Here is a 14571-nt window from a genome sequence, read left to right as displayed (position 1 = left end):
TTTTTTTTTTTGCTTCAACCCTAGAATGTGGGGTATCGTTGGAAAGCTCTTTCAAAACTAATGGGGGTTTTCAAGAAACATTTTTTGATAAAGTGAATATATTCGGAGATAATCGCTCCGAAAGAAAAAAATTATGTGTCCCCCCCCTCTAACTTTTGAACCATAGGTCCAAAAAATATGAAAAAAATCGTGGAAGTAGAGCTTAAGAAAGACATTAAATGAAAACTATAGCGGACATGATCAGTTTAGCTGTTTTTGAGTTATCGCAAAAAGTTTTCCCTTCATAGTAAAAAGACTTATTTTAATTAGGTACTAATTATGCAAATTTGCCTATTTGTTTAACTCAGGTGAAAGGTACCGTTTCATCCCTTGGTTAACAATTTACTATACTTTAAGCTCCAGCAGTTTAGCTTATTGTGACGGAAGTGTAACTACGGAACCCTACACTGAGCGTGGCCCGACATGCTCTTGGCCGGTTATTTAATTATATTGAGAGCAATTCAGTATCTTTCATTATTTTTATTAAACACGGTACACGTCGAAAATATAAAAGAAGAATATGACATTCAACTGTTAACGCGCAAAGCGGTACAAAATTTGCAGGTATCTGTGAAACATCAAAATGCTGGAAGTATTCTATTAAATGTTTCACAATTGGTGCAGATACCATAGGTGTGCTTAATTCATTGACTGTCTGCCATTTAGTCGTCAGACTGATCCTGTTTATAATGTCAGATTGGTAATTGAAAGTTACTTACATAACAGCTTCGGTGAGAACTTTGGTTCGCTGGTGGTCTGCTCAATGATGAGGCGGTCCACCTCCTCGCTGATCCGTTTGTCGTCTTGTGGCAGAGACCGCAGCCAGCTCAAGACCTTCGCAGTTTCCTGTTGAAGACCAGACATTGACGTTAGAAATACAAACATAATAAATAAAAAAATGTTAGGTTTTTAAATGTTAGGGCGTCGGCTGAAAGAAAGGGGCTGCGACCCTCGCTCTGGTTCTTTCCTGGTCCGCAGCAGCAGATATCACTGGCCATTCAGCGAGGCAATGCCGCCAGTATTTTTGGCACTTTTGGTCCGGGTGAAAATCAGAGTGGGGGGTAGGTTTCTATTTGTTTATTGCTTTTTGTTATATAGATACTAGGTAGGCCGTTGACGAAACGTGTTGTGGATATATATTTTGTAGGATAGGTGCATATTACGATGACAAAGCGTGTTGTGGATGTTTTTTTTTTTGCTTGTATTTATTGACGAAGCCTGCGTCGTAGATCTGACATCTGTCTTGATATGATTTTAATTGTGTTCTTAATAAATTATGGTTTTTAATCAGCACATTCGTTTGGGTGTCCCACTTTTTTTGGCCATCAAGGAACTAAGATTTCAATCTCAATTTATATACGTATATCAGTTCTTGCCTGAGCGAAGCGAAGGTGTCCGTTTCAGCTTGGGTAAAAATGCTTTCGTATATCCGAATATTCTTCTCTACTGGTCGCATTTCTAATCCTATTTTCGTGAAATTTCAGTTCATTCTGTTTTCTGTACAAAAAACAAAATGGTGGAGCCGTGGTCGTTAGCGAGGTCTGCAGCTCACAGAACAACCACCACCAGTGATAGTTTCTCCTGCAGCATAGTTGTCACGTTAACTATCTCTTTACGTAAAAACACGCACAATACACGTGAATCTTCTCAATACAAACTCAATGCGCTGATGTTCAATGTTTGTAGCAGTATACCTTCATTATCTTACTCATAATACTGTGCAGTACTTTCCATTAAGAACAATAGGAATCGTGACTTCCTTTGAGTCTCTTTTCTGTATTTTCATTGTGATACCCTACAGATAATAGATGAGCATTCAGAGAATAGTTTATTTTATCTACAAAAGGTTCGAGCTTCATTCTTAAAGGTAGGATTGTTTGGGTCTCGGTTGGATCCAATACGAAAGGTTACTTTGAACTTCGGATTACAAGAAATTTATTCAGACTGATTCGTCCTATGCTGATTCGAGGTTTATAAAATAGGTTAACCTACCGTACCTACTCGTAAATCATGACGTCCATTACAATGAGTTGGGGTCAGGAAATATAAATACGATAAAAACATATTTCCTATTTTTTTTTCAAAATAAACCTATCCAAAAAAAAAAAGTTTTGTAGGACTGTCATAGGAATCATAATTTTTAAAATCATGCGTCGTTATACTTATTTGCAGCTAATTAATAATTGTAAACTAATAACAATACCAATTATAGTTCTAAATATTTAGTATACGATTATTTCATTCATAGGGGCCATTACATAAAACGAGATATTCAATTAGGAAGCCGGCCTTTTAATTGTGGTCGTCCGTTCTTTCATCATAATATTCATAATCTCATTCACATGTCTAAGCATAAATTAGATACTGACGATGTTACGCAATTACCAACCACGCATATTCCTCTACTAAAAGCCCCACTTTACTGCCCAATGATAGGATTTTTAGGGTTCCGTAGTCAACTAGCAACCCTTATAGTTTCGCCATGTCCGTCTGTCTGTCTGTCCGAGGCTTTGCTCCGTGGTCGTTAGTGCTAGAAAGCTGAAATTTTGAATGGATATATAAAGCAATAAAGCCGACAAAGTCGTACAATAAAATCTAAAAATTTAATTTTTGTTAGGGTACCTCCCCTACACGTAAAGTGGGGGTGATTTTTTTTTTTCGCTTCAACCCTAGAGTGTGGGGTATCGTTGGAAAGGTCTTTCAAATCTAATAGGGGTTTTCAACAAACATTTTTTGATAAAGTGAATATATTCGGAGATAATCGCTCCGAAAGAAAAAAAAATGTGTCCCCCCCCTCTAACTTTTGAACCATAGGGCCAAAAAATATGAAAAAAATTGTGGAAATAGAACTTAAGAAAGACATTAAATGAAAACTATAGCCGACATGATCAGTTTAGCTGTTTTTGAGTTATCGCAAAAAGTTTTCCCTTCATAGTAAAAAGACTTACTTTAATTAGGTACTGATTATGCAAATTTGCCTATTTGTTTAACTCGGGTGAAAGGTACCGTTTCATCCCTTGGTTAACAATTTACTATACTTTAAGCGCCAGTTTAGCTTATTGTGACGGAAGAGTAACTACGTAACCTTACCTTTTGGCCGGTTTTTATTATTTATCTTCGTAATAACTATAATAAGGTCTGGGACTCATTTCTCGAATGGTATTAGTCTAATATTATAAGTGTGTTGCCATGGTAACCCATACGACTTGACAGTTCGTGAACTAATATTATTAGTCTAATAAATACGCTTAGAGAAATGGGCCGCTGAAAGTAAATACAAGCAAACTAAAAAAGATCTGCGTAGCTTTATACATTTAAATACCTATCTATGAAACCATGATTAAATAGCTAAAGGTTCCGACATATTAATTCCACAAACACGAAATTTCCTGCCTTTCCTAGAAGCGTTTCGTATTTCCGAACAATCATAATTTCACTCGAGTGCTCATATTTTCAGGATTTAGGTATTTTCTCCTAAAACATTAGCGGACTCTTGTCGAAAGCTCACTGCCTTATTAATATTCGTCCTTAACCAAAATCCCTTTTGATCGAAGGGTTTCCTTCATCTTTGTCATCTAAAATAGTTTGACTCTTTCACTATCTACTCGACTTAAATAGATAATAGTTATTTATTTTACAAGGGGGCAAAGTGGTTGTTTAACCGCTCGTGCTAATATTGATACTCGAGCAAGCGAAAGATTCCATAATTGAACCATGAGCGCAGCGAGTGTTTCGAGAAGTAGAATCTTGAGTGTTGCGAGGGTTAAACAAACTTTCCCTCCGAGTGAAACACAAAACTTTTCACCACACTAACTCGAGGAAAATACCAAAAATTCAAACTAAATAAAATCCAAAAGAACGGAATAAAAAAATGGTCATTCAAAAATCAATTCTACCAGCAAATATAAGGAAACAACTCAAAATTTGCATCTGATTACCTTGCCCCACAAGTGGACAAAATGCCACTTTCTCATTAGTCATCAAGAGGGCCTTTATTAGTTGGTGTGGTAAAAATAATTATTCACGTCAGCAGCAAGAACAAGGGTAATTTGCTGCTTAAAAACAGTGAGCAAAATCGGATTTTGCTCACAGAGTGAGACAAAGTAACATTCAAGCGACATTTATATTCGAATGTCATTTCAACGTGCGGGGCTTAATACAAGTTCGTAATATTTGGATTATTTTGTCTTTGTCCCTTTCACGTCATTAACAAAAAGAAAGAGACAAAAAATGCATACGTAATTCAACGGTATATTGACGGTTTATAATAGACCCCCGAAATAAGTCAGACCGCATCTTTCCGAAAAACACTACGAGTCTTCATTCGTAATAATTAATTATTGAAATAAAAGTTTATAATTTAATTTAAAAACATATTTTACGTGTTTAATTTTATTATACAATCAAAACAATGAACTTAAAAAAAATACGTAATTGCCACGCAAAGTAAATAATTCTACTTTTGACGATCTCAAAACACAAACAAACAGTTGTATCCGCAATTCGGACCGTATCTTACAAAGTTTTTTTTTTTACAAAAAAAAGTTGTCGATTGAACTGTCAATTGATGTTCGTTATTTCATTATTTCCGAATTTTTTTATTGAAATTTCTTTTTGGTTTTGATATATTGCGGTAATTAAACTTATATGCTAAAATAACTTAAGAAAACATGAGTGCAATAGTGATGAAGACGGATTACATTTCTTCAGGTTGTATTTCTACCTTCTAAATACGTTCTCACTGCTGTCGTGAAAAGTTTTGTGTACTAAAAAAGTTATTTACATCTCGTGGGCTTTTGAGTTCCTTACTACGCTCAGGATTCTAAATTTGATTCACTCACTACGCTCGTGAATCTATTGTAGAATCTTTTGCTTGCACCACGGCAATAAGCACTCGAAGAAATATCAATCTTTGCTCTCTTGTTGTATAAATAACTATTCTATAGGTAGTAATAAATGTTACCGATACATTAGTTCGCTCACGTGCTGGTTACGTGATAATGTGCAAGATCGGAACGCGTTATAAATAGATAAATGAAACATGAATGGGTAGACATTTGTCGCCAAATGGCTTGTTTATTTTTGTTAGTTTGGTGATTAGATAGCTTGAACACCTTTTTGAAAGCCTGGGCTGATTTTATGATATCAGTTAGATCTGAACATACATTTATTTACAATGTGCATATGGCGCTCGCCTGGCATAAACGAGACACATTTTTTTTGAATAAATAGCGATTTATTATCCTTTTCGCCGCCACGTCAATGAAGTAATAAAGTGTCATCAACGCCACGTCAAAAATTGCACGTATACAAACCTGACCAAAACCACGACTTGATATGAAGTCGTTAAAGGTTAATAGATATAGCTACAGGTTTTACGTATAAATCCTTCTACTTTACAAATGCCATTATTTTTACTTTTGTAAAAATAATGGCATTTCCTTTTGGTTTTATCGCAACTTTCGCAAAAGTAACCTACCTCGTTCTTCCCGCACTTGATGAGGTAGGACGGCGTCTCGGGCAGCCGCAGGCAGATGCAGAAGTGCAGCAGCGGGATGGCCAGCAGGATCCACAACACCGTCTGGAAGGGCAGCAGGTCGCCCAGGATGAACACCAGCAGGTTGCCCATTGTCTGTTGGACAGATCGAAAAAGGAACCATTTATTTGAAATCACACGGTTATCTGCGAATACGTTGATAAAGGAAGGGAATTTCTTATCTTAGACCATGTCTGCGATAAGGGTAATACAAAAGCCTATGCATGCTGTCGACTTCAGAGGGGTCAGAGGGCCTAGCCAAAAGTACAATCGTTTGCGTTACGACAACGAAACGCTATCTGTCTCTCTATCACTCTTCCATATTAGTGCGATAGAGACAGCGTCTCGTCGTAGGGCAAACGACTGTCTTATAAGACTGTCTTGTAAGTAAGTATTTACCTACTTACTGTTATTCAAATTGTATTGACAATCCTTATTGGAGCTATAATTTTATTTCATTAGTATTGTTATAATTTTCATTTTTATTTTATTTTGACGATCATGATAGAAATTCTTATATTTTTGACATCAATGCAAATTTATTATGTAATTGTCTTGCATGAAATAAATCATCTAATCTAATCTAATCTTCTTGGGTAAGCCCACCGATGCAAATTCCTGACACTAAGAAGAACACGCCACCTAAATTTGTTTGCGCTGAATTTACGAAATCAGAATCGACATGCTTTATTACACAAATAAACTAAATACAAAATACATTATCTAGTTAATCAGGCAGGGTAAACATAACATGACAATAACTTTCTTGGCTTCGCCTATAATATTATGAATGCGAAAGTAACTCTGTCTGTCTGTCTATATTTCGGTTGTCTCTTCACGTTTAAACCGCTGGACCGATTAAGATGAAATTAGCTGTGGAAATAGTTTGAAGCCCGAGGAAGACCCATCATTATTCCACCCAGGAAAAGTTGCGGGCAGATTCAGAAGCTAATTAAGTATAATAGGTAGATTTACTTTATAGAGAGAAAATACAATATTAACATTCCTTGTATGCGCGAAATACAAGAAAACCGCGGCGAGAAAATGATCATAAATCGTTTTAAGTACACTGACGCGACACGTATACGTATGCATCAAAGAACGGAGGCGAACATACGGTTTCCAGACGTTATTTGACAATTGCGACTGATCGATTAGAACCCCGATTGGTTGTCAAGCGCAGCACAGTTAGTCATTGTCTATGGTCATTGAAGGCGATTGACAGACATTTTCATTGACGTCACCGATGGATCGGTTCGCTATGTAATCGACAGTTGATTTCTATGTATTTAAGTATTTATAAATATTTATATATTATATATATCGTTGTCTAAGTACCCTCAACATAAGCCTTATTGAGCTTACTGTGGGAGTTAGTCAATTTGTGTAATAATGTCCTATAATATTTATTTATTTATTATTTCTGTGTCGCTTCCAAAAGTCACGTTACGTGAATATACTGGGTGATTTTGGAGTCATGGTCCTGAATGTCAAAAATGTGTTATGATGGTTATTCTTACTAAACAAATATCCCCATAGGTAAATCGCGAAATGGAGAAATCACACAAAATCGCGAAAAAAAACTTACGGATATCTTGCGGACCCAATATAGACGAAACATTTGGCCCTAAGGGTCTATATTTTTACGTTTTTACTATCGGTCCCAACCTTGTTCAATATTTCTATTTTGACATTCAAGTTAGTATAGTAGTATTCTTCATATAACTATACATATCTATGTTAAACTTTTCAAAAGATGTAAGGTGTGCCAAAAAGATATAAAGACATACACAATATACACATATACATACCGTTTCCATTGTCAGGTAAAAACTATCATTAAGTACAACATTTTGTCCTTAATGTCCGATATCACGACTCGCCCGTCAATTTATAACAATTATGGGTAATCTAGCTCATTTATATTAGTTATATGAGACGTTCGGCTTTCCTGGGATTCGGAAGCCATGTTAACAACAGTCCCGAGCCCAACGGCATGTTAAGTTGTGGCTGTTGAGGTTGTAGATGCTAATTTAGGCTAAATGCCAGACTGGGCCAGTGCGGACTTCCCCTGCGGCGTTCTACTTACATTTTAACCATTTTCCTCGAGTACAGTAATTCGTAGATCAAATAATGTTTTGCATATTGACTCATGGCTTTTTTGCAAGCCTTTATTTAGCATTCTGTATGTCTATGCCGGCGTTACTCATTAGCTAAAGAAAAGTGCAAAAATTTGAGATTTACGTACTGCAGGCAGTCATTTTAACCGTAGCTTAATAAATAAATATCTAAGATAATAGTAAGAAGGCTTGTGTTATTTGTACTCAGACAACGATAGATATTTAAACACATAGAAAACATCCACAACTCATGAACAAATATCCGTGCTCATAACACTAATAAAGCTTACCAGGATTTGATTCCGGGACCATCGGCTTGATAGCCAAGTGTCACTACTTAGGCCAGACATGTCGTCAAATTAATAAGTAAACACAGTATGTAAGTTTGTAGATAATGTGACCGTGATTCGTTAATCTTTTACCGTAACCAAAATGGCAAAAACGGAACCGTTTTAGTTTCATCATGTTCATCTGGCTCATTACTAGTCACAATCCTTCGGTATATTCTTAATATTGTCGAGAATTCTTCACGGTCGTTATATAATCAGGTGTTCAAATACGATATAAGGAAATTAGTATGTAATGCAATAATGTTTTCAGCCTTGTGATAGACGTCGGTTCACTTCCAAGAAGATAGACACGTAATACATAATGTACGTTACCTTTTCCACAAATAATATCTGTACGGGATCTTCCCTGTCAGTGACCTTTAAATGATGCAAGAGGGCACTTATTGTCATTGACGAGTATGAAACGCTTCTGTCTGATAACAATATAAATCCAGGGAGGCGTTTTAATAATTAATTTCGAGCGCTCGATTACGTCACTCGACAATCTGTGAAAAACGGCGAAATGCTATTTTTGAAATAAGAGCGATAGAAATTGGGAATCTAGTGGTATTGGCCAGTCGTTTTCAATTCTATTAGTAGAATTTAAATACCAAGTAGAAGATATAATTAAAGATATTATTAAAGGGACAACATGAAATCGAGCGACAGAAATCCGAAAATCTGTCCCCTAGGTCATAAGCAGTTATTTTGTAATGGCTATGTGCAAAAATTAGATCTATAAAAAGCGTTATGAGAAATTAATTCCCAGCAAGCTGGAAATCCTTTAAATACCTTCGTATGGTCAGAGTGCCTATGCGTTTAATCCGAGTTTGCGCAATCCAGGTGTGCATAGGCATACATTTTGGGAGCCTTAGGAAAAAAAAATGTTCACGTCAGCAGCTTGAACAAGGGTAACTTGCTGCTTATAAACAGTGAGCAAAATACGATATTGCTCACTGTTTTTAAGCAGCAAGTTCTACTATAGTTGACAAATAGTAGTATCCGCAATTCGGACCGTAACTTAAAAAATTTTTTTTTCAAAAAAGTTGTCGATTGAACTGTCTATTGATGTTCGTTATTTCATTATTTCCGTATTATTTTATTGAAATTTCTTTCGTTTTGTTTTATTGCGTTAATTAAACTTGAATGTTAGAATACCTTAAGAAAACATGAGTGAAATAGTGATGAAAAAGGATTACATTTTATCAGGTTGTATTTTTACTTTCCAAATATTTTCTCACTGCTGTCGTGAAAAGTTTTGTGTACTACACGAGATCAAAGTTATTTATATCTCGGTCGCTTTTGAGTCCCTTACTACGCCCAAGATTCTAAATTAGATTCACTCGCTATCTTTTGCTTGCACGGGACTCAAAATAAGCATTCGAAGAAATATCAAACTTTGATCTCTTGTTGTACAAATAATTATTTCTTGGATTGCCAAACTACTCGATGTAGAATGAATCTTATAATAAGAGTGTCTGTGTACCTAATAGGAGCCTTTATTAGAATGTGTGCGACGTAAATTATAGACTTTGCTCGAATTGTGGTAATTGGAACCGGGTAACGGACGGGTCGTTGTGAACTTAGATAAATAGCTTTAAGTTTATCCTTCCTTGCATTCGTCTGTCCACGAGTATGTAAAACATTGGAATAAGGGCCTGTTATATGTTAATTAGCTGTCCTGTACTTGAACATTGTGAAACAGTCCCTAATAGTAACTATTAAATAATAAATTTATAGTTTTAAAAAACCGGGCAAGTGCGAGTCGGACTCACGAAGGGTTCCGTACCATTATTTATAAATACGGCAAAAAAATTATGTTTGTTGTATGGGAATTATATATTTATTTTATTCTGTTTTTTAGGGTTCCGTAGCCAAATGGCAAAAAACGGAACCCTTATAGATTCGTCATGTCCGTCTGTCTGTCCGATTCTGTCACAGCCACTTTTTTCCGAAACTATAAGAGCTATACTGTTCAAACTTAGTAAGTGGATGTATTCTATAAACCGCATTAAGATGTTCACACAAAAATAGAAAAAAAAACAATACATTTTGGGGGTTCCCCATACTTAGAACTGAAACTCAAAAAATCTTTTTTCATCGAACCCATACGTGTGGGATATCTATGGATAGGTCTTCAAAAATGATATTGAGGTTTCTAATATCATTTTTTTCTAAAATGAATAGTTTGCGCGAGAGACACTTCCAAAGTGGTAAAATGTGTGTCCCCCCCCCCCGTAACTTCTAAAATAACAGAATAAAAAAACTAAAAAAAATATATGATATACATTGTCATGCAAACTTCCACCGAAAATTAGTTTGAACGAGATCTAGTAAGTAGTTTTTTTTAATACGTCATAAAATTAGAAAAAAAATTTTTTTTTCATCAAATCCATACGTGTGGGGTATCTATGGATAGGTCTTTAAAAATGATATTTAGGTTCCTAATATCATTTTTATCTAAACTGAATAGTTTGCGCGAGAGACACTTCTAAAGTGAAAAAATGTGTGTCCCCCCCCTGTAACTTCTAAAATAACAGAATGAAAAATCTAAAAAAAATATATGATATACATTATCATGCAAACTTCCACCGAAAATTGGTTTGAACGAGATCTAGTGAGTAGTTTTTTTTTAAACGTCATAAAATTAAAAAAAAAATTTTTTCATCAAACCCATACGTGTGGGGTATCTATGGATAGGTCTTCAAAAATGATATTTAGGTTCCTAATATCATTTTTTTCTAAACTGAATAGTTTGCGCGAGAGACACTTCCAAAGTGGTAAAATGTGTGTCCAAAGTGGTAAAATGTTGAACAAGATCTAGTAAGTAGATTTTTTTTAATACGTCTTAAATGGTACGGAACCCTAAATGCGCGAGTCCGACTCGCACTTGTTAGTATTTGTTGTAATAGCGGCAACAGAAATACATCATCTGTGAAAATTTCAACTGTCTAGACACATGCAAATGCAAATGTTATACTCGTAGTGCCATTAGCTTCACTAGCTTCTCAGCAAATTGTATGTATGATTGTTATTGGGTAATTCCAACTGCTTCAAAATATCGACTAATTCCGAAAATCACCCATAACTCCGTCATTTTAGAGTAAATTTTTGGAGTTACCAGACATTCTAAACTTTTTCGAATTACCCGTATGCACCTTTTATTAAACTAAAACAACAAATTACTTAGTAGAAATGCTAATAATTCGAGGGTGCATCATCAAAACTGTGTACACAATTAGGTTCAATTAGAAAGCAGGAATTCATTCCTACCCGTACCCATTTGGGTACTGAAATGTTACGCGTAATTTCCATATTTATAACAGCGGGTACGGACGGTCAGAAGTGGAGCCTAAAAGACACGCCGCTCTCAAAGGAATAATTGTAGGGTGCATCTACTTTGTTACTTAGTTAATTTATCTTTTAAGTTAGAACCAGTACCAAGTTCCGTTCATATGACGCCGCTAGGGATCGAAGTTTAATAGGGTGTCTTCAATCCTAGTTTGATTACTTATTGAGTGCAGTTGGATGTTCTACTTTTCTTCTTTTTTCTAATATTACTTTACGAAACTATCCCTCTCTTAGTTAGGTACAGTTAACTGTAGTAGATTGTTAACCAAGGGATGAAATGTGACCTTAGCCGACAAAACGTCCCACTTTGTCGCTTAAAAGAAATGACTAAAATATAAACTTTTATAGAATTTCTTGAGGGTACTTTCAATTAACAATTTAGGTAAAAGTATCGTGATTTATGGAATGCACCGTAGTATTAATGCACCTTTATTTATTATCAATTCATTATTTTTTTAATAATTATTATTATTTATTAGTATTTTATTATTATAATTATTTAATTTTATCGCATCGATTTTCAACTACCGCAATACTCTGAAATCTCAATTACTAGTCTTTGCTAGTCTTGAATAAAAGTAATAATATGAATTAAAGTATTGCTTATTTTTTTATAATCCATCGCGATTACAGCCTGTACACAAATTTAAAAAATCTCACGTGAGATTAGGAGGGGGGGGGGGGGGCTTAAGAAAAACATGACGAAATCTCACCAGGGGGGGTGGGGGGGGTCAAAAAATTCTCAAAAAAGCCTCACGTAATTTATGGACGCCCCCAAAGTAAAATTGCTCTAGTGCAATAACCCACTTTCAGAGCATGAGAAATGAAAACGATTCTTACACTTTACTGGAGTGTACGTATATATAACAAGTGCAGCTACGCTAGAAATGCAGACAGATGGTACTGCAGATGCTAAGGAGGGTAATGAAAATGAGATGGTAAATAGTGGGCCGTTCCAGTCCAATGCAAGCGCTGTATCACATTATCCACGGTATGTAGCAACGACCATGCTTATGAGAGCGATTAGGTCCGTTTATCTGCCGATTACCATTTTACACACGTTTCTAACCCTTGAAGCAAATAGGGGTGTTATTATTTAAGTATTATTTACTATAACCTAATTATGGGTCGTAGGTAGGTAACTAATATAAGTAATAATAAGCAAATTGTGATATTGTAAACTAGTTATCTTTTATTTTACTACACCCTTTCCAGGGTCCATGTAACATGTAACATATAGTGTTATGCAAATTATGTATCTATCTGTGTCTTTCTGCGGCATCCTAGCTCTCAATCGGATGAACCGATTTCGATGCGTTTTTTTGCGTGAAACCATGCGGTAGTTTTAACCATTTAAACCATTTAAAGAGTATCAGCTATTTTCCAAAATGATGTACGATGTGTATTTGCAAATTTTTAAATTTAATAGTTATTAGATAGGTGGGTTAGAAGGCTGGGATGTTGCAAAACTTAACAGTTCGCCCGCCTTCGCAGTTCATTCACCTCCCGAATCTTAGTCTAGACAACTTATTTATAAGAAACTTCACTTGAGATTACGATCAGTTCATATTAGCTTACCTGTGAGAATATGACGAAGGTGCCCGTCATGCCCCGGATGCTGTCCTCGCTGATCTCCTTGACGTAGAGCGGGCACACGACGAAGCCGCCGCCGGAGCCGAAGCCGATGAGCGCGCGCGCCGCCACCAGCGCACCCGGCTGCGCGCACGTCAGCTTCACGGCCCAGCCCAGCTTCGTCACAAAAACAGAAATGTTACTATTGCTACAGTAAATGCATATTAGTAAATAAGTATTTATAGTAAAATTAAGTCGGCAGAATTGTGCTGGACTAATGTTTGGATGTAACATCTGTGTTAATCATGATTCTAGCGAATAAATAACCTTGGAATCTATGTGGACTCAATCTACGCTAAGGCAGCACGCCAAGACAAGTGAGACCTCAACTGCTAGCGTCACCATACATTGTCTCTGGCAAGTCGACACAAACTTCATACACATTCTACTAGATCTTGCTCAAATTTTACGTTTGTCGACAGCCTTAAGTTCATAATTCATTCGTATTGAGTGAATGATCTGATTGAGAGAATGCCTCGTGGCATTAAGTCCGCCTTTTGTACTATAAGATTGTTTTCTTTTGTGCAATAAAGATTAAATAAATAAAATAAATAAATGGACATGGCGAAACTATAAGGGTTTCTAGGTGACAACGAAACCTTAAAAAACCGGCCAAGAGCATGTCGGGCCACGCTCAGTGTAGGGTTCCGTAGTTACTCTTCCGTCACAATAAGCTAAACTGGAGCTTAAAGTATAGTAAATTGTTAACCAAGGGATGAAACGCTGATGAAACGGTACCTTTCACCCGAGTTAAACAAATAGGCAAATTTGCATAATCAGTACCTAATTAACCCTTTAACGCTCAAAATTTTTTTTCAATTTTTTTCTGGTTTCAATTACTTAAATGAGTTATTAGGGATAATATAAGGTACAGAAAAATAATGAAAAAAATATTATGTATATGATTTTCTAGAAAACATATGTTAAGTATACTTGGCGTTGCCCAACTCTCAACTGATGACTATTGACAACCAATGTCCAGTATTCTTGACATTGCGCATGGTATAGAGATAATAAATAAATAACAAATTTATTGTTTTTCATAAAAAAAAATATATTGAGCAACATGAAAAGAGAAGAAACAATTTATCTTTGCTACTAGGCATACGTTTTGAGCACTCCATGTTCGTGTTTCCTGTTTTGCAATACCTACATCTTCCGTATCCTTTATTATCATACTGAACTACAGGTGGAGGTCTTGGAACAACTGTTGCCCTTCTGACAGGTACATCGCATTGGACGGCCTAGACCTGTTTTTTGTAGAAGCTCCATTGCTAGTTGTACCATTGTTAATCTTAATTTCTTTAGTGGCATAGTCTTTTCAGCGGCTTCAGCTTGTCGCGATACAACCATTCACTACCAACCAGCCATTATTTACATATATGTCTAGGACCTGAGAAAACATAGCCAAACCAACCGCTGGTAAATACCAGCGCTTGGTTTCGAAATTCGACCGATAGCAGCTAAATCAACCTACAAGCGTTGGACAGTACTGTCTTACGGTCTGAGGGTAGTCTACGTTGATTCGGGCTTTTTCGACTTTTGAGTATCATCGCATGGACTC

At 36.0% G+C, this 14571-nt stretch overlaps 1 protein-coding gene across 1 annotated transcript in view; it reads right to left on the bottom strand.

Moving 5' to 3' along the window:
- Positions 1-14571, bottom strand: part of LOC133530378 (facilitated trehalose transporter Tret1-like) — a 40358-nt gene that overhangs the window by 9961 nt on the left and 15826 nt on the right. The window contains exons 3-5 of the mRNA XM_061868292.1: positions 12954-13124; positions 5519-5671; positions 759-885 (exon numbers count right to left, since the gene is read on the bottom strand). Coding sequence (XP_061724276.1) covers positions 759-885; positions 5519-5671; positions 12954-13124 — 451 coding nt within the window. The remainder of the gene's footprint in view (positions 1-758; positions 886-5518; positions 5672-12953; positions 13125-14571) is intronic.

Source organism: Cydia pomonella, chromosome 22 (assembly GCF_033807575.1).
Source record: "Cydia pomonella isolate Wapato2018A chromosome 22, ilCydPomo1, whole genome shotgun sequence".
In the NCBI taxonomy this organism is placed as follows: Eukaryota; Metazoa; Arthropoda; class Insecta; order Lepidoptera; family Tortricidae; genus Cydia; species Cydia pomonella.
The sequence above is the reverse complement of the archived record's forward strand: the minus strand, read 5'-3'. Positions and strand labels throughout refer to the sequence as shown.